The sequence below is a fragment of the Phyllobates terribilis genome, unplaced genomic scaffold, assembly GCF_046119375.1.
Source record: "Phyllobates terribilis strain yellow unplaced genomic scaffold, ASM4611937v1 Scaffold_3__8_contigs__length_932513732, whole genome shotgun sequence".
In the NCBI taxonomy this organism is placed as follows: Eukaryota; Metazoa; Chordata; class Amphibia; order Anura; family Dendrobatidae; genus Phyllobates; species Phyllobates terribilis.
Genome location: NW_027362763.1, coordinates 739,922,341 through 739,947,971, shown reverse-complemented (window position 1 = coordinate 739,947,971; position 25,631 = coordinate 739,922,341). Strand labels below are relative to the sequence as shown.

The window sequence follows — 25,631 nt, the reverse complement described above, 5'->3', positions numbered from 1 at the left end:
AAATCTGCAGATTCCCTTGCAATCACACACCCATACTTTATAATGTAGACTTTTGGCAATATTCTTGATTGATAAAGTGGGGGAAAGTTCTTTACATTTGTACAATATTTTAGGTATTTTAACCCCTCAAAGTGACTTCAAATGTGATGTGGTCCCTAAAAAAATGGTTTTGTAAATTTTGTTGGAAAAATGAGAAATCACTGGTCAACTTTTAACCTTATAGCTCCCTAACAAAAAAAAAATTTTGGTTCCAAAATTGTGCTGATGTAAAGTACACATGTGGGAAATGTTATTTATTAAGTATTTTGTGTGACATATCTCTCTGATTTAAGGGGATGAAAATTCAAATTTTGACAATTGCAAAATTTTAAAAATTTTCGCCAAATTTCCGGTTTTTTTTCACAAATAAACACAAGTGATATCGAAGAAATTTTACCACAATCATGAAGTACAATATGTCACGAAAAAACAGTCTCAGAATCAGGGGGATCCGTTGAAGCGTTCCAGAGTAATTGCTTCATAAAGTGACTGTGGTCAGAATTGTAAAAATTGGCCTGGTCATTAACGTGCAAACCACCTTGGGTTGTAAAGGGGTTAATAGAGTTGTTCCCATTCAATCAAATTTCTCATTTGGCTGCAGTTTGCTATAAAAAAACAAATTGCTCTGTGTTTGATTTCTGTGGGTCCAACGCCGAGTCTCCGCAGCTGTTACCGGTGTCTGGCATTGGCTGCGGTGCTGGTGTGACATTGACGGCACAGCAGACAATCAGGGAGCCTCTGAACAGGGCTTTTCATCTACACGTGAATGCCCCGCTAGGGCCGCCACGCTGTCAAACTGACATCAGCGCTGCAGCCAATGCCAGGCACTGGCATCAGTGGCAAAAACAGGTTAATCACTGTTTAACATAAAGTTGTTTAAACTTCCAATATACTTTGATGGGATTCAATAATGAGGACCATTCACTGAATTTTTCAATTGCATGTAACTCTTTCAAAGACAAGTCCAGTAATACCTTTACATGGCCAGTCCATTCCTCTGAGAAATCAGCATTTGGATTGATATGCGAATGGCTATGATAGATCTGAAGCCTCCGTCACTCCAGCTCTATTGCTTGCCCAGTTTTGCCTCCTTTTACTTCACGGACAGGCTATCAGTTAGGCAGGTGAAGGTGGCAGTGGGTGGATATAAATATTTTGGGGGGTGAAATTCTGCTGACAGATTCCCTTTAAAGAAAACCTTTCCATAATTTTTTTTTCCCTGGTGTGAATGCAGCTGTGCTCCTGAATCTGCGATGTTTTTTTTTTTTTTTGCGCCTCTCGGATTCTGAGACAAGGCACCATCTTCCCTGTGTATAAAGCTAGTTTTTTTTTTAGCTGAGTGGGTGTGCCCTTAAAAATACTTCTATACAGAAAAGATGTGGACCACACCCACTTGGATAACAAGACTAGATTTATATACAGAGAAGAGGGGGCCATGTCTCAGGAATGGAGGGGAGAAGGAACAAGGGAAAACAACACCAGATTCAGGAGAACTGCGATGATTGCACCAGGTAAAAAATATATATTTCTGGCAAGTGACAGATCCTCTTTAAAGCTTTTCATCTTACAAAGTGACATTTTGTTTTTGCACATTTCATTGCATGCGATGAGTTTATGTAGAAGAATATTTTCTGCTGTACTTCATAATCAACCATTATGCTCATATATACAGTTATATGAAAAAGTTTGGGCACCCCTATTAATCTTAAGCTTAATGTTTTATAAAAATTGGTGTTTTTGCAACAGCTATTTCAGTTTGATATATGTAATAACTGTTGGACACAGTAATGTTTCTGCCTTGAAATGAGGTTTATTGTACTAACAGAAAATGTGCAATCTGCATTCAAACAAAATTTGACAGGTGCATAAGTATGGGCACCTCACCAGAAATGTGACATTAATATTTAGTAGATCCTCCTTTTGCAAAATTAACAGCCTCTAGTCGCTTCCTGTAGCTTTTAATGAGTTCCTGGATCCTGGATGAAGGTATTTTTGACCATTCCTCTTTACAAAACAATTCCAGTTCAGTTAAGTTTGATGGTCGCCGAGCATGGACAGCCCTCTTCAAATGATCCCACAGATGTTCAATGATATTCAGGTCTGGGGACTGGGATGGCCATTCCAGAACATTGTAATTGTTCCTCTGCATGAATGCCTGAGTAGATTTGGAGCGGTGTTTAGGATCATTGTCTTGCTGAAAGATCCATCCCCTGCGTAACTTCAACTTGATCACTGATTCTTGAACATTATTGTCAAGAATCTGCTGATACTGAGTGGAATCCTTGCGTCCCTCAACTTTAACAAGATTCCCGGTGCTGGCATTGGCCACACAGCTCCAAAGCATGATGGAACCTCCACCAAATTTTACTTTGGGTAGCAAGTGTTTTTCTTGGAATGCTGTGTTTTTTTGCCGCCATGCATAACGCCTTTTTGTATGACCAAACAACTCAATCTTGGTTTCATCAGTCCACAGGACCTTCTTCCAAAAAGAAATTGGCTTCTCCAAATGTGCTTTTGCATACCTCAGCCGACTCTGTTTGTGGCGTGCTTGCAGAACGGCTTCTTTCGCATCACTCTCCCATACAGCTTCTCCTTGTGCAAAGTGTGTTGTATAGTTGACCGATGCACAGTGACACCATCTGCAGAAAGTTGATGCTGCAGCTCTCTGGAGGTGGTCTGAGGATTGTCCTTGACTGATCTCACCATTCTTCTTCTCTGCCTTCCTGATGTTTTTCTTGGCCTGCCACTTCTGGCCTTAACAAGAACTGTCCCTGTGTTCTTCCATTTCCTTACTATGTTCCTCACAGTGGAAACTGACAGGTTAAATCTCTGAGACAGCTTTTTGTATCCTTCCCCTGAACAACTATGTTGAATAATCTTTGTTTTCAGATCATTTGACAGTTGTTTTGAGGAGCCCATGATGCCACTCTTCAGAGGAGATTCAAACAGGAGAACAACTTGCAAGTGGCCACTTTAAGTAGCTTTTCTCATGATTGCATACACCTGGCTCTGAAGTTCAAAGCTCAATGAGGTTACAAAACCAAAAAAAGTGCTTTAGTAAGTCAGTAAAAAGTAGGTAGGAGTATTTAAAACAAGAAAATGATAAGGGTGCCCATACTTATGCACCTGTCAAATTTTGTTTGAATGCAGATTGCACATTTTCTGTTAGTACAATAAACCTCATTTCAAGGCAGAAACATTACTGTGTCCAACAGTTATTACATATATCAAACTGAAATAGCTGTTGCAAAAACACCAATTTTAAGACAACATTAAGCTTAAGATTAATAGGGGTGCCCAAACTTTTTCATATAACTGTAGAAGTCTATAGTGAATGCAGCATGGGGCGATGTCCTTCAGCATGGCATTGCTTGACGTATGTGTGGTGGACTCCATATATGAGTGATGGCCAATATCTGTACTGATCATTGGAATGTAATTGTTCTCTTATTGTGTCCATATTTAATGCAAATATATTTTTAGACTCCTGGAAATGCTCATGGTGGTCACAAGTCGTGTGTGCGATACTGGAAAAGATCAAGTGAGTCCTGTGTATTCTGCCATCTATGGAGGTGACAGGCAGTGCCTGGATATCTTACTGTCTGGAGGCTATAGCCCAGAAGCTCAGGAGAGTGTACTGTACGAGTCTAAGACCCCAATGTGTATAGCTACTGAACAAGGGTATGTATATGTGCACCTACAGTGATGTAGAGGGAGTGCAACTGATCTAAATAGTATTATCATTTATTATTATAGTGCCATTAATTCCATGGAGCTTTACACGTTTAAAAGGGGTATATATAGCAAACAAAAAGTACAATAATTTGAACAAAAATGAGTCAGCGACTGGTACAGGAGGAGATAGGACCCTGTCCGCGAGGGCTCACAATCTACAAGAGATGGGTGAGGGGATACAGTAGGTCGGGGTAGAGCTGGTCGTGCAGCGGTTTGGTGGGGCAAGGGTTACTGCAGGCTGTAGGCTTGTCGGAAGAGGTGGGTCTTCAGGTTCCTTTTAAAGTTTCCACGGTAGGCGAGAGTCTGATGTGTCGGGGTAGAGAGTTCCAGAGTAGGGGGGATGCACGGGAGAAATCTTGAATGCGATTGTGAGAAGAGGAGATAAGAGGGGAGAAGAGCAGGAGATCTTGTGAGGAGCGGAGGTTGCGTGTAGGTAAGTATCGGGAGACTAGGTCACAGATGTATGGAGGAGACGGGTTGTGGATGGCTTTGTATGCCATGATTAGGGTTTTGAACTGGAGTCTCTGGGCAATGGGGAGCCAGTGAAGGGATTGACAGAGAGGAGAGGCTGAAGAATAGCGGGGGGACAGGTGGATTAGTCGGGCAGCAGAGTTTCGGATAGATTGCAGGGGTGCGAGAGTGTTAGAAGGGAGACCACATATTAGAAGGGAGGCCACATAGTATAAAATATTCCAAAGTTTATTGAATACATATGCTACAAATACTTAAAAAAGTAATAGTTTCATACAAGACAGAAAGAGTGGTAAATGGATCTCCACAATGGCACAGACTCAGTAGAAAGCAGTCAAGTTAAAGGCAATCTGTCAGCAGGTGTTTGCTATGTAATTTGAAGATAGCAGGAGATAGAGGCTGAAACACAGAATTCAGGGATGTGTCACTTGTCAAAGGGCGTGCTATTGTTTACTAACTGTGAAGGATTTATCACTAAGAGATTAAAATTGCTACAATGCACTAGTCTGGAAACGTCTTCTCCCTGTGATGAGCAGCTCACTGTCTATGGATGTTGTACATGGAGAGCCTGCTGTGGGCGGGGTTAGCTGTGGTGTGGGCGGGGATAGCTTTTTCAGCTCTGCTTCATTCTACTGTACATCTAATAGCTCTGATTGTGTGAGAACTGCTGTACCCAGTAATCTAAGTGACACATCATTAGATTCAGCTTCTCTTTACCTATATTACGCTGATCTCAGATAAGATAGCAAAAATCTGCTGACAGATTCCCTTTAAATGCTCTTCTAATAAACAGTGTCTCCACATTGGTAATAAAGCTACAGATGATTGAATCACATCAACCTATCAATGTAACATTGAACCAACATATTGCATGATAGACATTATAATTAAAAATAAATATTCAATAGTGCATTAAAGTCTCAGATATTAATGCAATAACTGGTACATAAAGATACCATAACTATCATGGGGCGTTCAGTATAATATTATATTAAAGTCAAAAGTATTTATGCATGGTACTAATAAAGGATCAAAAAGCTAGTGCTCATAATTCCCTTTAGCCATAGTGATAGAAAATATAGAGCAATCGAACACCTTGACGCGCGCTTTACCACCACCTGCACTTTCATCGTTTTTTTCGACAGACAGTATGAAAAGTGTGCTTTACATAATAAAAACTAACTCAAATTACCCATGTCTATTTACTTTCAGCCTTTTTACACGATAAACAACATTGTCATAATTAATAAATTAGTAAATGGCATTACAGAAAACAAAAATAACATTTAGAAGATTACAGAGACGTTCGCCAACTCAAAAAGTGAATTGCCCAGGGCAGATCGCGTGGAAATCTCTCTGTATGCCTTATCACCTTCACCTGATCCTGTTAAAATCTCTGCCTCAAAAACATTTCTATTCATTGATGTTACAACTAATCGTGTACCATTGCAGAGTCCTCATTTTGTATCCAAATTTCTCAGCAACTTAATAATGTTGCCCACCTTAAGTCTATGGCAATGACTTGGCATGCCTGATGGGGTTAAGATATTTAAAAATTCAATAGGAAAATGTTCCCTTTTATTGTCGTCATCTACAACAACAAAGTCATCGCCTCAACGTCAGCTGATGGTTTTTCTTGGACTCACCTCAACATTAAGCTCTTTATGTAGTAAGATATTATTGTATTGCTTTTTGAAAGTTTACATAATCCCATGTCTCTAGTCAATCATTTTCTAATAGAAGGAGATCTCACTATAGACATCAGGATAACGGTTCTATGTTCATCGTCTTCCTCTTGTCTTCCCAACAGCCGTACCAAGTGCAAATGGAAAACTAAATCTGATACATAGAGCTATAGCTATTACAGTTTCCCCACAGAGCAGGATTCCTTCCCACCCACTGTGAATGAAACTGCTATATACATCCCTCATGGGGATCCTGGCAGAAAGTTATGGTATAGTTTTGCGATATGCCTTTAATTCTAGTGATCATAAAAAAAAACTTTTTTAGGGGTTAGCGGGGCTTTAGACCGTTGCCCACAAGCACAAAATGGTACTAATGTAAAAAAAATAACCATACCTTGTGTATGTCTTACTGCCGCTTCGGTAGTCTATAGTTTGCCTGCATCGGTTACATCATGTCCATCGTTAATATGACCGCCGAAGTCAACCTCTGCTTGCATCACTTTAACAATGGCCATAATATCGTCACTGGAGGGCTTAGAGGGATTTAACAGCGGAGTAGTGCTTATATTTTTCTTTTATACCATTTTTGCTCATTTTATTAATGCAAATTAAAATCTGCTTTTTACAGTACCAGCAAAAGCTATGAGATTTCAGAAATCTCATGCACACTTTTTTTTTTATCCTGACTCAATTGGAAAACTGCTGTGTTTTTTAAAACTGCAGCATGTCACTTTCAGCATTTTTGCTGTATTTTTTCACCCATTGAAAGAAATGAGTAAGTGCAGAAAAGCAGCAAAAATGCAGCCATATTTTTTTTGCAGTGTTTTTCATGGAAAAAAACCCAGGTAACTGCAGGATGTGAAACCCTTTTATTTTTATGATTTTTCCCAAGTTGAAACCAAAATGTTTAAACCATAATGCTTAGTTTTTGGCTGGATGAGAGGCCTCTGACTGTGCTATAAGCGGCAAAGTCTCTCCTTGTGAAGGGGGCAAAGCCGGCATAAAGAGACTTTATAGACCATTGTAGGGATTCAATCTCTCAGTTAGTCATTCGGTAGTGTTCACACAGGCTGTTTGGTCCAAACAGGTGCAGTTTTATTGCTTTCATAAAACTTCAAGGGATTCAAAACCAAAAACAGCCTCTTTTGGGCACAAAGATATAACAGCAAATAAACAGTACCCTTAGCAGGGCACATATGTCAGTGCTGGCTCACCCGAATAGATTTCAGTCCTTTCTCCCGGAGAAAACTTCATGCACGGAAGAGGCACGATCCCACCATTCTCGATATCGCCTTCAGCCAGAGATCCAGAAGCTTTCAGCACCAAACAGAAATATTCAACTCTGAGCACAGTTCACACTGAACAGGCTGCAGCTTCTACACATTATTCTTCAGCTACACACACACAGACTGCTCCGCTTTCCTAGCTGACTCATGCATTCTCCATTCAGAGATAGACTCTGGCTTGTCTCCCTCCCAGCTACAGCTAACATTTTGGCTAATCACCAGCACACTCAACACTGCTTCATTCACAGACTGACACCTCTAGTGAACACAGACCCTGGTTTTTAGTTAAAGCTGACCAGGTGCATCTTATCAAGAAATGCAGTGCTATGATTTAACTCAGTCCTACCTGGTTTTGCTACACCATATAGTGCTCTTCTGGTAAATTAAATCACATTGTATCTTAAGAGAGGGAGAGGTCTTGAACTCTAGTGCCACCTGATGGGGGTCGCAATCCTAAAAGTCAATATCAACCTTTTAACAAGCCACATGACTTAGGAGAAAAGCCAAACCAGACACTCCTTTTGCGGACGTGTTACAGGTTTTTTACCCCTCCTCAGTGTAAAACAAGAGGTCTGATTTGGCTGGATGAGAGGCTTTTGACACGGTTGTTAGGAGTAGCGTCTCTCCTTGTGAAAAGTGCCAAGACGGTGGAAGGAGACTTACAGGCCAGGCAATTCTCTGGGAAATTAAATCAAATTGTCTCATTGGAGAGGAGGACGACTTGAATGCTAGTGCCACCTATTGTAAGTGTACATAGTGGTAACGTGAGAAATTTAAGGGTTAATGCCATTGAAAAAGAATTTCCTCCCAAAAGGGAGGAGACACATTAGATACACACTCTTCCAGCAGCAGTAGGCATATCATGTCAGGGTGCAGGAGTGTGGGGTACAGCTGGTAGTGGCTTTGTTTTCTGCATGGAGGGGGTGAACTGGTGGAGTCTCTAGAATGGAGGGGCCTGGTTGAGGGTAAGTAAGCAATTTGTAGTAGATTTTGCACATAAAGATTGTTATCGACCCTGCGCTCTAAAGTTCTAGAGCAATCCACACTTTTACAAGTAAACTAGAATGTATTATTTTTCAAAGAAGACTGTCATCAATACCTTCTCTGGGCCTCAAAAGTGATAAATGATCTACCTAAATATTCCTCGGGGAAGCTCGGCTGTTGAGCAGAGTTGTAAAACATAATTGCATTCAAGTTTCTTCTCTTTCCAATAGCGGTTATCAACTCTCCCTGTCTTTGGCGCTTGACATGATGCTGTAATTGAATGAAGCCAATACTAAATTGACATTTTTTTTCTATTTTTTTTTTTTAACCGCTGTTGCACCACATTGTCTTTGGCTCAGCATGAATTAAATTAGAATTTCTCATCTAAGCTACCTAGTCACATACTTTTCTTGCTGGAAGGTTTTCACTTTTTATTTAAGAGTGTGACAGCCTCTCGACGCGCCGCCTTTCTTTTTGCCCTTCTAAATTGTGACCGAATCAGGAGAAATGCACATTGGGAAGAGATAGAGGTTAGATCAGAGATCGGTCTAGTTGTTTGTGTTGCCGGTTTATGGAGGTAGCAGAGTCAAATATTTTTAGTTGACTTTGAGTCTGCATTGTTCATGCATCATAAGTGGTTGTTGGTTTATTGCTCAGTGGTTACTTTTTTTCTCCTGCATTGAGAAAAATACTTTTAAAATGGAAAACTGTCCCAAATAATGTACTGAAAAATGGGGAAAAAAATTCAAGTGGGGGTGAAATAGTGAAAAAAATTCGTTTTTCTGAGGTTCATTTTTACAGCCCTCATTGTATACTAAAAATGATCAGGCTACATGGTTCTCCAGTTGATCACAGAATATTTAAGTAGATGAAAAAAAAACTGAACTTTGTAAAAAAAAAAAAAAGTTTGTCAGCATTATAAGGGCTCTTTTTTAATTGTGTAGTTTTTATTGGTATAATTTTGGGGTGCATACAACGATTAAATAGTTTTTTATTTAATTTTATTAGGCATGCAAGATTACCAAAAATAGGCAATTCAGGCATTTAGAATTTTTTTCCTTACAACATTTACTGTACATATTTATTATTTTTAGAATTTCATAGATCAGACTTTTATGGGCACGGTGATACCAATTTTTTTTTTATTTATTTATTTTTTTAAAATTGGAAAAAGAAACGGGAACACCAGGCACAATAGGGTCTTATCCAGTGAACAAATTTCTATAGGATAGGGGTAAATAGCTGCTCACCTTTTGAGGTTGTTTAACCCACAACTAATGAGTCAAGGATTGACAGCTGCTGATACACAGGCATTCTCCACATGTTTAGCGGCAGTGTATCAGCCACGATACATGCGGCCGCTTCTACCCGAGCATTTGACTCTAGCACGCCAACTCCTCTATCCGAACCCGAGCACGCTCTGATAACTCCATATCCGAGCATGCTTGCTCATCCCCTACTGCTGTTGTACCCTCAGGTTGGGAGATCCCACCGTATAGAGCAAGTAGTGGGGGGATAGATGTGGTAGTCTACGCTGCTGATGTAATTCAAGAAATTCAGAAAGTGTTGTATAGGAATGACCATACGGTTTATTATCAACGCGTTTCAAAGTTGGACCGCCTTCATCAGGAGAATTACTATATTCTTAATGTGGTTCTCCTGATGGATGGACAAGTTGGTCCAGCTTCGAATCGCGTTAAGAAGCATCTTCTTGGGCAAGCACGGTGGCTCAGTGGTTATCACTGTTGCTTTCTAGCGCTGGGGTCCTGGGTTCAAATCCCACCATCTGCAAGGAGTTTGTATGTTCTCCCCATGTTTGTGTGGGTTTCCTTCAGGTTCTCCGGTTTCTTCCCACACTCCAAAGACATACTGATAGGGAATTTAGATTGTGAGACCCAATGGGGACAGTGCCGATATTGTCTGTTATTCGCTGTGAAAGGAATGGCGGTATATAAGTGAGTAAAATAAATAAAAATAAATAAATCTTCGGGATTTCTTGAGTTACATTAGCAGTGCAGACTACCACTCCTATCCTCCCTCTAATTGATAAATTGGAAAAAGGGCAATGATTAAACCTTCAAATTATTTAAATTTTTTTTTTTCATTTTTAAATCTTTTTTTCTTTACTGACAGTTATTTTTCAGTTCCCCAGTATTTGAACCATTTGATCACTTGTAATATACAATGCAGTAGTTCACGGGGCTTCATAAGATGATGGAGTTCCTTAGCAGGCCTTAGATGGCCAGTGTAAACCATCTGCACCTCGCAATCTCGAGAATGGGGTGGGGGGGGGTAAAGATGGACGTCCTAACTAATTAAAACAATTTAGTTTGACATTGGCATCTAAATGATTAAACAGCAGTGATTGGAGCTAGCTCCAGTCGCTGTTAAAGGTTTGTGTCGGTTGTATAATGCAGCCAGCACCTACCGTGTTTGGAAAAAGCTAAGCTTCTGAGCCTCCTCAATATACCCGCTCCTGATGTAGAAGGTTCTAGTTATTGTCTATGCTGGGAAGTGGTTAACATAGAAGGTTATGGGTGACTAATGCTGCTTTGTTTTCATTTTGTTCTTCATAGCATCCGAAAAATGGATGAGCTTTTCAGTAACTTTTCATGATCATTTGAATTGGATGCCATTATATCCTTTGTGTGACAGTAGCTTGCGCATACAGTGGAGATTATTAGCTATAGGTTAAAATGGCATTCATTTTACGGATATACTGTATAATGCAAAGCTATACAAAAGCATATGACTAGGGATGAGCCGACCTGTGGAAGTTCGGGTTCTACCGAACTTTAGTCCAAAGTTCCGTTTGTGTACCCGAACTTGAACCTGAACCCCATAGAAATCAATGTGGACCTGAACTTTAGAGCTGGAAATTGTTTCTGTCCCCTCTCTCCTCTCTGAACTGTAAAACGGACTTCCAGGAGAAGCCTGTGTTCGGAGTTCAGCACTGGACACGAAGTCTCTGGTACGAACCTCAAACTTTACAGTTCAGGTTCTCTCATCTCTACTCATGATGCATCTATTAGGCTATGTGCCCACGATGCAGAAATGCTCCAGATAAAAGCCTGGGCTTAAAGGGGTTGGCCAGTTTATCGTTATTTTAACAAATGTATTGGGCGCATGATTTTGTGACGCTTCCTAATATACAGTGGAGAAAAAAAGTATTTAGTCAGCCACCAATTGTGCAAGTTCTCCCACTTAAAAAGATGAGAGAGGCCTGTAATTAATATCATAGGTATGGCTGTCATGCTGAAAGCCCCAGCCACGTTTCATCTTCAATGCCCTTGCTGATGGAAGGAGGTTTGCACTCAAAATCTCACGATACATGGACCCATTCATTCTTTCATGTACACGGATCAGTCATACTGGTCCCTTGACAGAGAAACAGCCGCCGTATGGTTCTGGGATTTTTGCTCACCATTTTTGAGATCATTTTGACCCAACGGGGTGAGATCTTGTTTGGAGCACCAGATCGAGGGATATTATATTTATCAGTGGTTTTGTATGTCTTCCATTTTCTAATTATTGCTCCCACAGTTGATTTCTTCACACCAAGCTGCTTGCCTATTGCAGATTCAGTCTTCCCAGCCTGGTGCAGGGCTACAATTTTGTTTCTGGTGTCCTTCGACAGCTCTTTGGTCTTCACCATAGTGGAGTTTGGAGTGTGACTGTTTGAGGTTGCGGACTGGTGTCTTTTCTACTGATAACAAGTTCAAACAGGTGCCAGTACTACAGGTAATGAGTGGAGGACAGAGGAGCCTCTTAAAGAAGTTACAGGTCTGTGAGAGCCAGAAATCTTGCTTGTTTGTAATTGACCAAATACTTATTTACCACCAAAATTTGAAAAAAAGTTTCTTTCCAAATCAGACAATGTGATTTTCAGGATTTGTTTTCTCATTTTGTCTCTCATAGTTGAGGTCTACCTATGATGTCAGTTACAGGCCTCTCTCATCTTTTTAAGTGGGAGAACTTGCACAATTGGTGGCTGACTACCTTTTTCCCCACTGTATATAAGTATTACAGGTTCTCCTCCTGCACTTGTTAGTTCAGCCTTCCTTACAGACTCCTCTGAAAATGGCTCCTGGCGGAGGAGCATGTGACTAGATCTGCCCATCAGCCTCCTTCAATAGAAAAGTAGCTTTCCGATGTGCCGTATTTTCAATTGCAGGAGACTGATGGGCAGGTCTGGTCACGTATCAGCAGACATTTTTAGAGGAAAGCGGCACTCTCAAGTGCAGGAGGAGAACCTGTAATGCCTATATATCTGTAACTGCCACAAAATAATGTCCCCAACATTTTAATTAAAATAAAGCGTCCAACCCTTTTAATTGGCTTTCTATAAAATTGGTGCTCTTGAACTTGAGATGAGGACCTTATGTATAGCGCTGTGACAGTATATAAGCCCAAATGATATAATATTGCACTGTGCTTTGCATGAAATGACAAACTCAGCCCTTTGCTACATCTTGGCCTCTTTTACCAAGAGCGCATTAAGTTTTCTTATTCTAGAAGTCTGAAATTGTCAAAAACCTTTTTTGTACCAAATACATTCGCTCCACCTAAGAAAAAAAAAGTGCGGTATTAAAAAGCAAGCACAGAAGCGAGATCACCCCGTCTAATGAAAGCATTTGCATTATGGCTAACCTATTACAGCTAATGTTTCTGTGGTCAGACAGTGGATGATTTCAAATTGCTCGAGGCAGGAACTCATCCAAGCCCTTGCTTGCACATGTGAACACGTATGCCTGGATAATAGCCAGCGTTTTCTCTGGCAGGTCCCTTTATAAATTATACATGAGGCTTGCAATGAAGCACTGCTTAAGGTTCATTGTATAGCGTTATACAGTGTATCAACTGAAGCATGTCTCCCGAAATCCCTGCACATCATTAGCCTGTTTTTGTTTGGTCTGCAGCAAATGACTTAATAAAAATAGATAAGTAGGCTGACGCCATTGTTGTGGCTTTTTCCTCCTTCTTATAGTTGGTCAATAACGCTGTCTGAATATTGACTATTTAGATGATGTTTGTGTTAATTTTTTGCTCTTGTTCTAGAGGATCTAAGCTGTCAAGTCATCAGAGAGGCTTTTTTGCAGTTCTTATTTAATAAAAAGACAGCGTATTGATAACCCATATTGCAGCCGTTCTTCTCTGAATGATCTTAAACCGGAGAAATCAAATTAGTTCAGGTTTCATTTGTTCAACACTTGTCACCTAGTATCATTGTTCTTGTTTGTTTTTTCGCCATTAGGTATGATTGCTGAAATCTATCGACTGCAACTGGCCGGCTTTCTTAGCCGAGTTTTGTTATTTAGGGCAGAGCGGAGTGTGAACAGAATAACAAACACCATAGTCTGACTCCAGAGCTGGAATTTATTGTGATTCTACGTGAGCTCCATCAGACAGCTTTTAAATGGAATCCATGGCTACATGGCTAGTGACTAATTTTTGGAAAATAAATCTTAATGGTTTGTTGTAACTTTTAATGTAGTTTCGGGGGCCAGATTTAGGTCAAGATTTATTCAAATGGTTTTGTAAGTTATTTAAATGTACAATAAACTTTCAGAAAAGTCTTCAACGTCGGGACTAGCTTGATGATGGATTAGTGGATTTTCCAAAGTTTACTAGAACATTCAAAGAAATTGTAACATAAAAAAATATACGGTATGTATGTGTGTGTGTGTGTATGTATGTATATATGTGTGTGTGTATATATACAGTACAGACCAAAAGTTTGGACACACTTTCTCATTTAAAGATTTTTCTGTATTTTCATGACTGAAAATTGTACATTCACACTGAAGGCATCAAAACTATGAATTAACACATGTGGAATTATATACTTAACAAAAAAGTGTGAAACAATTGAAAATAGGTCTTATATTCTAGGTACTTCAAAATAGCCACCTTTTGCTTTGATGACTGCTTTGCACACTCTTGGCATTCTCTTGATGAGCTTCAAGAGGTAGTCACCGGAAATGGTCTTCCAACAATCTTGAAGGAGTTCCCAGAGATGCTTAGCACTTGTTGGCCCTTTTGCCTTCACTCTGCTGCCCAGCTCACCCCAAACCATCTCAATTGGGTTCAGGTCTGGTGACTGTGGAGGCCAGGTCATCTGGCGCAGCACCCCATCACTCTCCTTCTTGGTCAAATAGCCCTTACACAGCCTGGAGGTGTGTTTGGGGTCATTGTCCTGTTAAAAAATAAATGATGGTCCAACTAAACGCAAACCGGATGGAATAGCATGCCACTGCAAGATGCTGTGGTAGCCATGCTGGTTCAGTATGCCTTCAATTTTGAATAAATCCCCAACAGTGTCACCAGCAAAGCACCCCCACACCATCACACCTCCTCCTCCATGCTTCACGGTGGGAACCAGGCATGTAGAGTCCATCCGTTCACCTTTTCTGCATCGCACAAAGACACGGTGGTTGGAACCAAAGATCTCAAATTTGGACTCATCAGACCAAAGCACAGATTTCCACTGGTCTAATGTCCATTCCTTGTGTTCTTTAGCCCAAACAAGTCTCTTCTGCTTGTTGCCTGTCCTTAGCAGTGGTTTCCTAGAAGCTATTTTACCATGAAGGCCTGCTGCACAAAGTCTCCTCTTAACAGTTGTTGTAGAGATGTGTCTGCTGCTAGAACTCTGTGTAGCATTGACCTGTTCTCTAATCTGAGCTGCTGTTAGCCTGTGATTTCTGAGGCTGGTGACTCGGATAAATTTATCCTCAGAAGCAGAGGTGACTCTTGGTCTTCCTTTCCTGGGGCGGTCCTCATGTGAGCCAGTTTCTTTGTAGCGCTTGATGGTTTTTGCAACTGCACTTGGGGACACTTTCAAAGTTTGCCCAATTTTTCGGACTGACTGACCTTCATTTCTTAAAGTAATGATGGCCACTCGTTTTTCTTTACTTAGCTGCTTTTTTCTTGCCATAATATAAATTCTAACAGTCTATTCAGTAGAACTATCAGCTGTGTATCCTCCTGACTTCTGTACAACACAACTGATGGTCCCAACCCCATTTATAAGGCAAGAAATCCCACTTATTAAAAGTGACAGGGCACACCTGTGAAGTGAAAACCATTTTCGGTGACTACCTCTTGAAGCTCATCAAGAGAATTCCAAGAGTGTGCAAAGCAGTCATCAAAGCAAAAGGTGGCTACTTTGAAGAACCTAGAATATAAGACATATTTTCAGTTGTTTCACACTTTTTTGTAAAGAATATAATTCCACATGTGTTAATTCATAGTTTAGATGCCTTTAGTGTGAATGTACAATTTTCATAGTCATGAAAATGCAGAAAAATCTTTAAATGAGGTGTGTCCAAACTTTTGGTCTGTACTGTATATGTATGTATATATATATATATATTATATATATTATATATATTATATATATTAGCGCCTTTAGAAATCTGTTTACTTTGAAAATTGGTGTTCAATGTTCAATACTTATTTCAACCGCTGTGTGTATATGCATATATATATACACTGCTCAAAAAAATAAAGGGAACACTTAAACAACAGAATATAACTCCAAGTAAATCAAACTTCTGTGAAATCAAACTGTCCACTTAGGAAGCAACACTGATTGACAATCAATTTCACATGCTGTTTTGCAAACGGAATAGACAATAGATGGAAATTATTGGCAATTATCAAGACACACTCATTAAAGGAGTGGTTGTGCAGGTGGGGACCACAGTCCACATTTCAGTACCAATGCTTTCTGGCTGATGTTTTCGTCACTTTTGAATGTTGGTTGTGCTTTCACACTCGTGGTAGCATGAGACGGACTCTACAACCCACAGAAGTTGCTCAGGTAGTGCAGCTCATCCAGGATGGCACATCAATGCGAGCTGTGGCAAGAATGTTTGCTGTGTCTGTCAGCTTAGTGTCCAGAGGCTGGAGGCGCTACCAGGAGACAGGCCAGTACACCAGGAGACGTGGAGGGGGCCGTAGGAGGGCAACAACCCAGCAGCAGGACCGCTACCTCCGCCTTTGTGCAATGAAGAACAGGAGGAGCACTGCCAGAGCCCTGCAAAATGACCTCCAGCAGGCCAAAAATGTGCATGTGTCTGCACAAACGGTTAGAAACCGACTCCCTGAGGGTGGTATGAGGGCCCGACGTCCACAGATGGGGGTTGTGCTCACAGCCCAACATTGTGCAGGACGCTTGGCATTTGTAACAGAACACCAGGATTGGCAAAGTCGCCACTGGCGCCCTGTGGTCTTCACAGATGAAAGAAAGTTCACACTGAGCACATGTGACAGAGTCTGGAGACGCCATGGAGAGCGATCTGCTGCCTGCAACATACTTCAGCATGACCGGTTTGACAGTGGGTCAGTAATGGTGTGGGGTGGCATTTCTTTGGAGGGCCGCACAGCCCTCCATGTGCTCGCCAGAGGTAGCCTGACTGCCTTTAGGTACCAAGATGAGATCCTCAGACCCATTGTGAGACCATATGCTGGTGCGGTTGGCCCTGGGTTCCTCCTGATGCTGGACAATTCCAGACCTCATGTGGCTGGAGTGTGTCAGCAGTTCCTGCAAGATGAAGGCATTGAAGCTATGGGCTGGCCCGCCCATTCCCCAGACCTGAATCCGATTGAGCACATCTGGGAGATCATGTCTCGGTCCATCCACCAACGTCACGTTGCACCACAGACTGTCCAGGATTGGCAGATGCTTTAGTCCAGGTCTGGGAGGAGATCCCACAGGAGACCATCCGCAACCTTATCAGGAGCATGCCCAGGCGTTGTAGAGAGGTCATACAGGCACGTGGAGGCCACGGACAATACTGAGCCTCATTTTGACTTGTTTTAAGGACATTACATCAAAGTTGGATCAGCCTGTAGTGTGTTTTTCCACTTTAATTTTGGGGGTGACTCCAAATCCAGGCCTCCATTGGTTAATAAATTTGATTTCCATTGATGATGTTTGTGTGATTTTGTTGTCAGCACATTCAACTTTGTACAGAACAAAGTTTTCAATGAGAATATTTCATTCATTCAGATCTAGAATGTGTTATTTGAGTGTTCCCTTTATTTTTTTGAGCAGCGTGTGTATATGTGTATATGTATATGTGTATGTGTGTGTGTGTGTGTATATATATATATATGTGTGTGTGTGTGTGTGTGTGTATATATATATATATATATATATATATATATATATATATATACACACAGTACAGACCAAAAGTTTGGACACACCTTCTAATTCAAAGATTTTTCTGTATTTTCATGACTATGAAAATTGTACATTCACACTGAAGGCATCAAAACTATGTATTAACACATGTGGAATTATATACATAACAGAAAAGTGTGAAACAACTGAAAATATGTCTTATATTCTAGGTTCTTCAAAGTAGCCACCTTTTGCTTTGATGACTGCTTTGCACACTCTTGGTATTCTCTTGATGAGCTTCAAGAGATAGTCACCGGAAATGGTTTTCACTTCAAGGTGTGCCCTGTCAGGTTTAGTAAGTGGGATTTCTTGCCTTATAAATGGGGTTGGGACCATCAGTTGTGTTGGGCAGAAGTCTGGTGGATACACAGCTGATAGTCCTACTGAATAGACTGTTAGAATTTGTATTATGGCAAGAAAAAAGCAGCTACATAAAGAAAAACGAATGGCCATCATTACTTTAAGAAATGAAGGTCAGTGAGTGCGAAAAATTGGGAAAACTTTGAAAGTGTCCCCAAGTGCAGTTGCAAAAACCGTCAAGCGCTACAAAGAAACTGGCTCACATGAGGATCGCCCCAGGAATGGAAGACCAAAAGTCACCCCTGCTTCTGAGGATAAGTTTATCCGAGTCACCAGCTTCAGAAATCGCAGGTTAACAGCAGCTCAGATTAGAGACCAGGTCAATGCCACATAGAGTTCTAGCAGCAGACACATATCTTCAACAACTGTTAAGAGGAGACTTTGTGCAGCAGGCCATCATGGTAAAATAGCTGCTAGGAAACCACTGCTAAGGACAGGCAACAAGCAGAAGAGACTTGTTTGGGCTAAAGAACACAAGAAATGGACATTAGACCAGTGGAAATCTGTGCTTTGGTCTGATGAGTCCAAATTTGAGATCTTTTGGTTCCAACCACCGTGTCTTTGTGCGACGCAGAAAAGGTGAACGGATGGACTCTACATGCCGGGTTCCCACCGTGAAGCATGAAGGAGGAGGTGTGATGGTGTGGGGGTGCTTTGCTGGTGACACTGTTGGGGATTTATTCAAAATTGAAGGCATACTGAACCAGCATGGCTACCACAGCATCTTGCAGCGGCATGCTGTTCCATCCGGTTTACGTTTAGTTGGACCACCATTTATTTTTCAACAGGACAATGACCCCAAACACACCTTCAGGCTGTGTAAGGGCTATTTGACCAAGAAGGAGAGTGATGGGGGGCTACGCCAGATGACCTGACCTCCACAGTCACCAGACCTGCACCCAATCGAGATGGTTTGGGGTGAGCTGGACCGCAGAGTAAAGGCAAAAGGGCCATCAAGTGCTAAGCATCTCTGGGGACTCCTTCAAGATTGTTGGAAGACCATTTCCGGTGACTACCTCTTGAAGCTCATCAAGAGAATGCCAAGAGTGTGCAAAGCAGTCATCAAAGCAAAAGGTGGCTACTGTGAAGAACCTAGAATATAAGACATATTTTCAGTTGTTTCACACTTTTTTGTTAAGTATATAATTCAACATGTGGTAATTCATAGTTTTGATGCCTTCAGTGTGAATGTACAATTTTCATAGTCATGAAAATACAGAAAAATCTTTAAATGAGAAGGTGTGTCCAAACTTTTGGTCTCTACTGTATATATATATATATATATATATATATATATATATATATATATATATATATATATATATATATATATATATATATATATACACATACATATACACACCGGTTGAAACAAGTATTGAACATTGAACATGTCACCAATTTTCTAAGTAAGTATTTCTCCTGCAGTGTCGGCGACATTATAAGGGGGCTGGCTGCTGCTAAAAGCCAGGAGCGAGCCACGCCCCTCACCTCGGACTGCAGACAAGAAGACATTATCAGAAGGCTGGCGTTACAGGAGCTGCTCTTCACTGCTCAACCATCCTGTCTAGGACTCTACATCAATGTGCATCTCCATGCTGTTAACATCTGCCAGTCTCCAGATAATAGCTGCTTCTCTGCAAATAACAGGGGGTGTGGCCCTCTTCTCAAACTTGCTGTTACTCACATAGGGGAGCTGAACACTGGTGTGTGATGTAGTGTCCCAGACTGGAGGGGGGAGCAGTGAGGAGCAGCTTCTGTCACACTGAATTACAAGTGTTATAAAGATAATAGAACTGCACTGGGCACCTCATCTTTATAGTTTGAGGGCAGGGACAGTACAAAAATGTTTTACCTCTCTAGAGTACACCTTTAATACTTTATACAAAAGCCTTTGTTAGTGATGACAGCTTCAAGATGCGTCCTGTATGGAAAAACTAGTTGCATGCATTTCTCCGCTTTTATTTTGGCCCATTTTTTCACACAAACACTCTCTAAATCCTGAAGGTCCCGTGGGCTCCTTCTATGAACTCTGAGCTTTAATTCCTTCCATAAATTTATTGTTGGATTCTGGTCAAGTGATTGGCTCTGCCATTGTAGCAGCTTTATTTTCTTTCTCTGAAACCAATTGAGAGTTTCCTTGGCAGTGAAATGACCACCCTCGTTTCATTTTCATCATCCTGGTAGATGGCAGCAGATTTTAATCTTCCTTCAATTATATGAAATTTGCCAGTGCCGTATGCTGAAAAACAGCCACATTCCATGATGTTCCCACCTCCAAACTTCACTGTTGGTATGGTGTTTTTGGGGTGATATGCAGTGACTTTTGGCCTCCAAACGTGGTGTGTGTTATGGAATCCAAAGAGTTCAATTTTTGTCTTATCTGACCAGACTATATTCTCCCAGTATTTCACAGGTTTGTCTAAATGTTGTTGAGCAAACTTTAAACATGCTTGAATATGCTATTTTTTCTGCAGTGGAGTTTTGCGTGATGCTTGTGCATACAGGCCATGGAGGTTGAGTGCATTACTTATTGTTTTCTTTGAAACAATTGTACCTTTCAGGTCTTTCTGTAGCTCTCCACAGATGGTCCTTGGCTCTTGGACAACTCTTCTGTTAATTATTTTCACTCCTCTGTCTGAAATCATGCGGGGAGCACCTGGTCTTGACCGGTTTATAGTGAAATTATGTTCTTTTCACTTCCATATTATGGCCCCAACAGTGCTCAGTGGAACCTTCAGTAGTTTAGAAATTATTCTGTAACCAATGACATCCGCATATGCTTAGCATATTGAGTTTTTTCCCATATTGCAATGACAGGTAACACCTCCATACACAGCTGATAACTAGTGATGAGAGAGTATGTTCTGTTAACCCTTTCGGCGAGTATGCTCGGGCCGAGCACCGAGTAGTTACAGCTGCTCGGTGTTATGTTTGAATCACTCCAGTGTGCATGATTTGCGACTGTTTGACAACTTTATTACATGTGAAGAATGTCTATTTCTTACACATTCCTCGCATGTATTAACCCCTTTCCAACCCTTGCCGTATTAGTACGCACATTTGGCATCCCCCCGTTCAGTGAGGGCTGCTGCGCTGAGCCCGCACTGAACCGGGCACATGTCAGCTGATTCTTACAGCTGACATGTGCCCGCAACAGCCCCGGGTGGAATCGCGATCCACCCGCGGCTGTTAACATGTTAAATGCCGCTGTCAATCTCCGACAGCGGCATTTAACGCGTGCTTCCGGGTAGCGCGTCATAAGCCCCGCTCATCGGCGACCCCGTCACGTGATCGCGGGTCACCGATGGGTGGGCATGACAACCCAGGGTCTGCAGCAGACGCCTGTGGTTGTCATGAGCTGGTCGCTATGAGCGCTACCTAGTGGTCGGCGCTCATAGCACAGGACCATTTCTGCAGCATGCAGGGGATCTGCTCGTCCCCTGTATGTAGCAGAGCCGATCAAACAAGTGCTGCTTCTAGTCTCCTATGGGGACTATTGAAGCAAGCAAAAAGTGAAAAAAAAAAACGTTTTTAAAAATATTAAAAAAATATAAAAGTTTAAATCACCCCCCTTTCGCCCCATTCAAAATAAAATCTTAAAAAAAAACCCTACATAGACATATTTGGTATCGCCGCGTTCAGAATTGCCCGATCTATCAATATAAAAAAAGAATTCATCCGAACAGTAAACTGCGTAACGAGAAAAAAATTCTAAATGCCAGAATTACGTTTTTTGGGAGCCGCAAAATTGCAATAAAATGCAATAACGGGCGATCTAAACATCGGATCTACCCCAAAATGGTATCAATAAAAACGTCAGCCTGGCGCACAAAAAATAAGCCCTCACCCAGCCCCAGATCCCGAAAAATGGAGATGCTACAGGTCTTAGAAAATGGCGCTATTTTTTTATTTTTTTTACCAAATTTTGGATTTTTTTTTCACCACTTAAATATAAAAGAACCTATACATGTTTGGTGTCTACAAACTCGTAATGACCTGGAGAATAAGAATGGCAGGTCAGTTTTAGCATTCAGTGAACGTGGTAAAAAAAGTAAATAAAAAACAACTGTGGTATTGCACTTTTTTTGCAATTTTACCGCACTTGGAATTTTTTTTCCGTTTTCACGTGCGCGATATGGTAAAACCAGTAATGGCTTTGAAAAGTACAACTCGTCCCGCAAAAAATAAGCCCTCACATGGCCATATTGACCAAAAAATAAAAACGTTATGGCTCTGGGAACAAGGGGAGCAAAAAACGAAAAAGCAAAAACGACAAAACCCAAGGTTGCTAAGGGGTTAAAGTTGTCAAACAGTCGCAAATCATGCACACGGGAGCGATTCAAACATAACACCGAGCAGCTGTAAATACTCAGTGCTCAGCCCGAGCATACTCGCCGAAAGGGTTAACAAAACATACTCGCTCATCACTACTGATAACACTGGATCCACCAATCACAATACTTGATGTCACAGCTCACCCTCCCTTTACAATGATCTTTGCACACTCTCATTAGATGCTTCAGTGCAAAAGGTAAGGTCAGAGTCTGATCATTGCTGCTAATGTGCATGTAGATTTACTAAAACTACACGAAGCTGATTTCTAAAAAAAAAAAAAAGCCTCAATGTGAAAATTACAGGGTTTCCAACTTTGATTTTTAATCTGTTTGGTTGTGATATTGAAAAGAAAGCATTCAAAAATGTTATTAAAAATATATTTAACACAAAAATCTGGTTTGAACAAAACCTAAATTTCTAATGACACTTTCTCTTTAAATTATTGCTCTAATTTATTAAAGGGGTCTAGTGAATTCAAATGCTTCTCTTCCATTGATTCTACAGTGCCCCAAATTGGAAGTTTGTAATGTACTTATATTAGCACAAGGTATTCCTTGCGGTCCTGTAGCTAACGCTGCAGTGTTAATCTCTGCTGTAGAGAACATACAGGATGCTGTGCACGCATCATGGCACATGCTCAAGACTTCAGCACTTGAAAAGACTCCCTGTTTATGGGGGGAAAGTATTCAAGTTTTATATTAATCTGCTACTACAGCTGAGGTCAGCAGGAGGAAGTAAAGGGATGCTGTAAGTCTCCTGCCCTGCTCCATATTGAAATCAGTTGTGCACCTTTTTAAGTAAATGAACCTAATAATTAGCACTTGTATTTTTACATTCTGGATTAAAAACTTGATTCACACACTAAGGTGCATTTTCTAAATGTTATTTTTTAGTGGAACACTGATTATATGCATTTAGATTTAGATTTTTTTTTGGACTATACTAGGAAATAGGAACATATTAAAAATGTGGTTTTCTCTATAGACGTAACTGAAGATAAAATCATTGGGCACCATGATTTTGGAGACCAACCTGTTCTTTGAATGACGGAATCTCCGATTTCTGTGGCTTCTGCCTCTGGTAATCTCAGACCTAATAGGGCATCAATTTATCAATATTGTCTAATTTTTAGACCATATGGACTCAGGCTTCATTCACACTTTGATGTGTCACGGTCCTTGGTTTTTGGATCGGATGGAGGTCTCCCGACCCAAACTAAACAACATCATCGAGTCCAGGGCCACTTAGAAAAATCACATAATGGTGCGGGCCGCATTATTAAAATTAGGCTGGGGCTGCATGGCAATTTTGACCGTAACAGAGACAAAGGACTTTGAGTACTGAATACAGATATGCAACACAGCATTAATATAGAATTAGCCTCAGTGAAACCCGCCATTAAAAATATAAATTGATAAGCCAACATTCTTCCCCTCATTCTAGCCACTTTTTTTCCCAATAAAAATATAAATTAATTAGCCAATGTGCCTTTCCCCTAATTCATTACAAGTCCCTGTCCTGTGAGAGGAGAAAGGGGAAGGGGAAGGAGCAGAGCGAGAAAGCAAGCGGAGACAGAGACTAGCCACGTTATGATGCAGCAAGTGAGTGATTTAGTTTAATCCAGAGCTGTCATCACAGCTACACTGCTCAGTACTGCTAATGTATTTTATGCTGCTGCCTCTGTGCTTGTCTTAAATGTAGAAAAAAAGTGTTACCCTTACTGTAAATTCTGATTTCTAACATAAGGGTGGATTCCTTATTTAGAAGTCAGTGAATATTTTTTATTGTCCAGTTTTGTCTTTGATGCAGTGATTTTTATACAGAATAATTGGTAATTTCTTTGCAATAACTAAACAAGGGTTTCATTAAGCCTTGAACTGTTCCTATCTGTTTTTTAGGCCATCAGTAATGGCTCTGCTTCTTCTCAAATATGGATTCCAGCTGTCAGACTTTAACTTGATGAGATGTTTGAAACACAACAATTTTCCTTTATTTCGTTACTTTCTGAGCCAACACTGCCCATTGCCTTCTGGGGATCAACTGGATGCATTTAGACAACTGTTACATGAATGCCATTACAAAGAATGGCTGCCCTATTTGCTACTGGCGGGATTTGACCCTACACCTTTTCTGGAAGCTGCAGGGTAAGCTGTTTTATATATTTGTTTTTATGTTCTTCTGATGTAGATTACTTTTATGTCATTTTTGTACACAAAGAATTATCAATGGATATTATGCTCATAGAACTTGCATGCACATTGTAAATAAGAAAAAATATTAACCAGTTCTGTCCCGCAGACATTGTGTGTGTGTGGTGGCACAGTGGCTCAGTGGTTAACACTGGGGTTTTGGGATCAAATACCCCCCCAAGGACAACATCTGCAGGGAGTTTGTATGTTCTCCCCCTGTTTGTGTGGGTTTCCTCCAGGTTCTCTGGTTTTCTCCGACACTCCAAAGACATACTGACAGGGAATGTAGATTGTGAGCCCCAATGGGGGACAGTGATGATGATGTCTGTAAAGCCTTGTGGAATTAATGGCGTGAGTAAAATAAATATATTATAAGCTGTAACGGGTCTGGGAGGCGGAACCTCTGAGCTACTATACAAGGGGGCGGTCCTTGTAAGGGAGCGGGTGGCGACCAGGGAAGACGGGCTGGAAGTCTCAGCAGGTGAACGGGACAGTCTCTGAGTGAACGGGACAGTCTCTGAGTGAACGGGCTGGAGGTCACGGCAAGTGACTGGGGCAGTCTCTAGGTATAGGGTTGGTACGACCTGTGGCGGCTGAAGATAGACGTGAGCTCCCAGGTGAGCAGGCGAGAGTCTCTGGATGAACGGGTGGTCACAGCATGTGACGGCGGAGCCTCCAGGAAGACCAGCGGACAGGCGACAGATGAGCGCTCCCAGGTGAGCGGGCAGAAGTCTCTGGACAGGCGGGTGGTCACAGCACGTGACGGCAGAGCCTCCGGGTAGGCAAGCAGACAGGTAGCAGATGAGCGCTCCCAGGTGAGCGGGCAGGAGTCACTGGACAGGCAGGTGGTCACAGCACGTGACGGCGGAGCCTCCAGGTAGGCTAGCAGGCAGGTAGAAGATGTGCGCTCCCAGGTGAGCGGGCAAGCTGGTCCATAGACAGACTGACAGGAGTTGGAAGGCAGACCGTCGGACCTCAGGCAAGCAGGCAGGTAGCTGATGTGCGCTCCCAGGTGAGCGGGCAGGCTGGTCCTTAGACAGAGTGAGAGGATTAGTAAGGCAGACCGTCGGACCTCAGACTAGCAGGCAGGTAGCAAGTAATCAGGCAGGAATCTGGCAGGTAACTGGCAACGGGACCTGAGGGCTGAAGCACAGGTGAGACACAGGTGCAAACAACATTGCTCGGGCACCTCCATTTTGGAGGAGGTGCCTTATATATGGTAAAGTCCTCCGGCCATTGGCCGGGGACTCCTTAGGACGGCGCGCGCGGCCCCTTTAAGAGGGAGGGAGAGCGCGCGCGCGCCCTAAGCACAGTGGCCGGGAAGGAGCGCGCGCTGCCAGCAGAGCGGGAGAGG

General features: G+C 41.6%; 1 protein-coding gene across 3 annotated transcripts in view; it reads left to right on the top strand.

Moving 5' to 3' along the window:
• ASB3 (ankyrin repeat and SOCS box containing 3) overlaps positions 1-25,631 on the top strand; it is a 168,603-nt gene that overhangs the window by 107,568 nt on the left and 35,404 nt on the right. For all 3 annotated transcript variants that reach the window (XM_073672125.1, XM_073672124.1, XM_073672126.1), the window contains exons 8-9: positions 3,523-3,720; positions 23,987-24,232. In XM_073672125.1, coding sequence (XP_073528226.1) covers positions 3,523-3,720; positions 23,987-24,232 — 444 coding nt within the window. The remainder of the gene's footprint in view (positions 1-3,522; positions 3,721-23,986; positions 24,233-25,631) is intronic.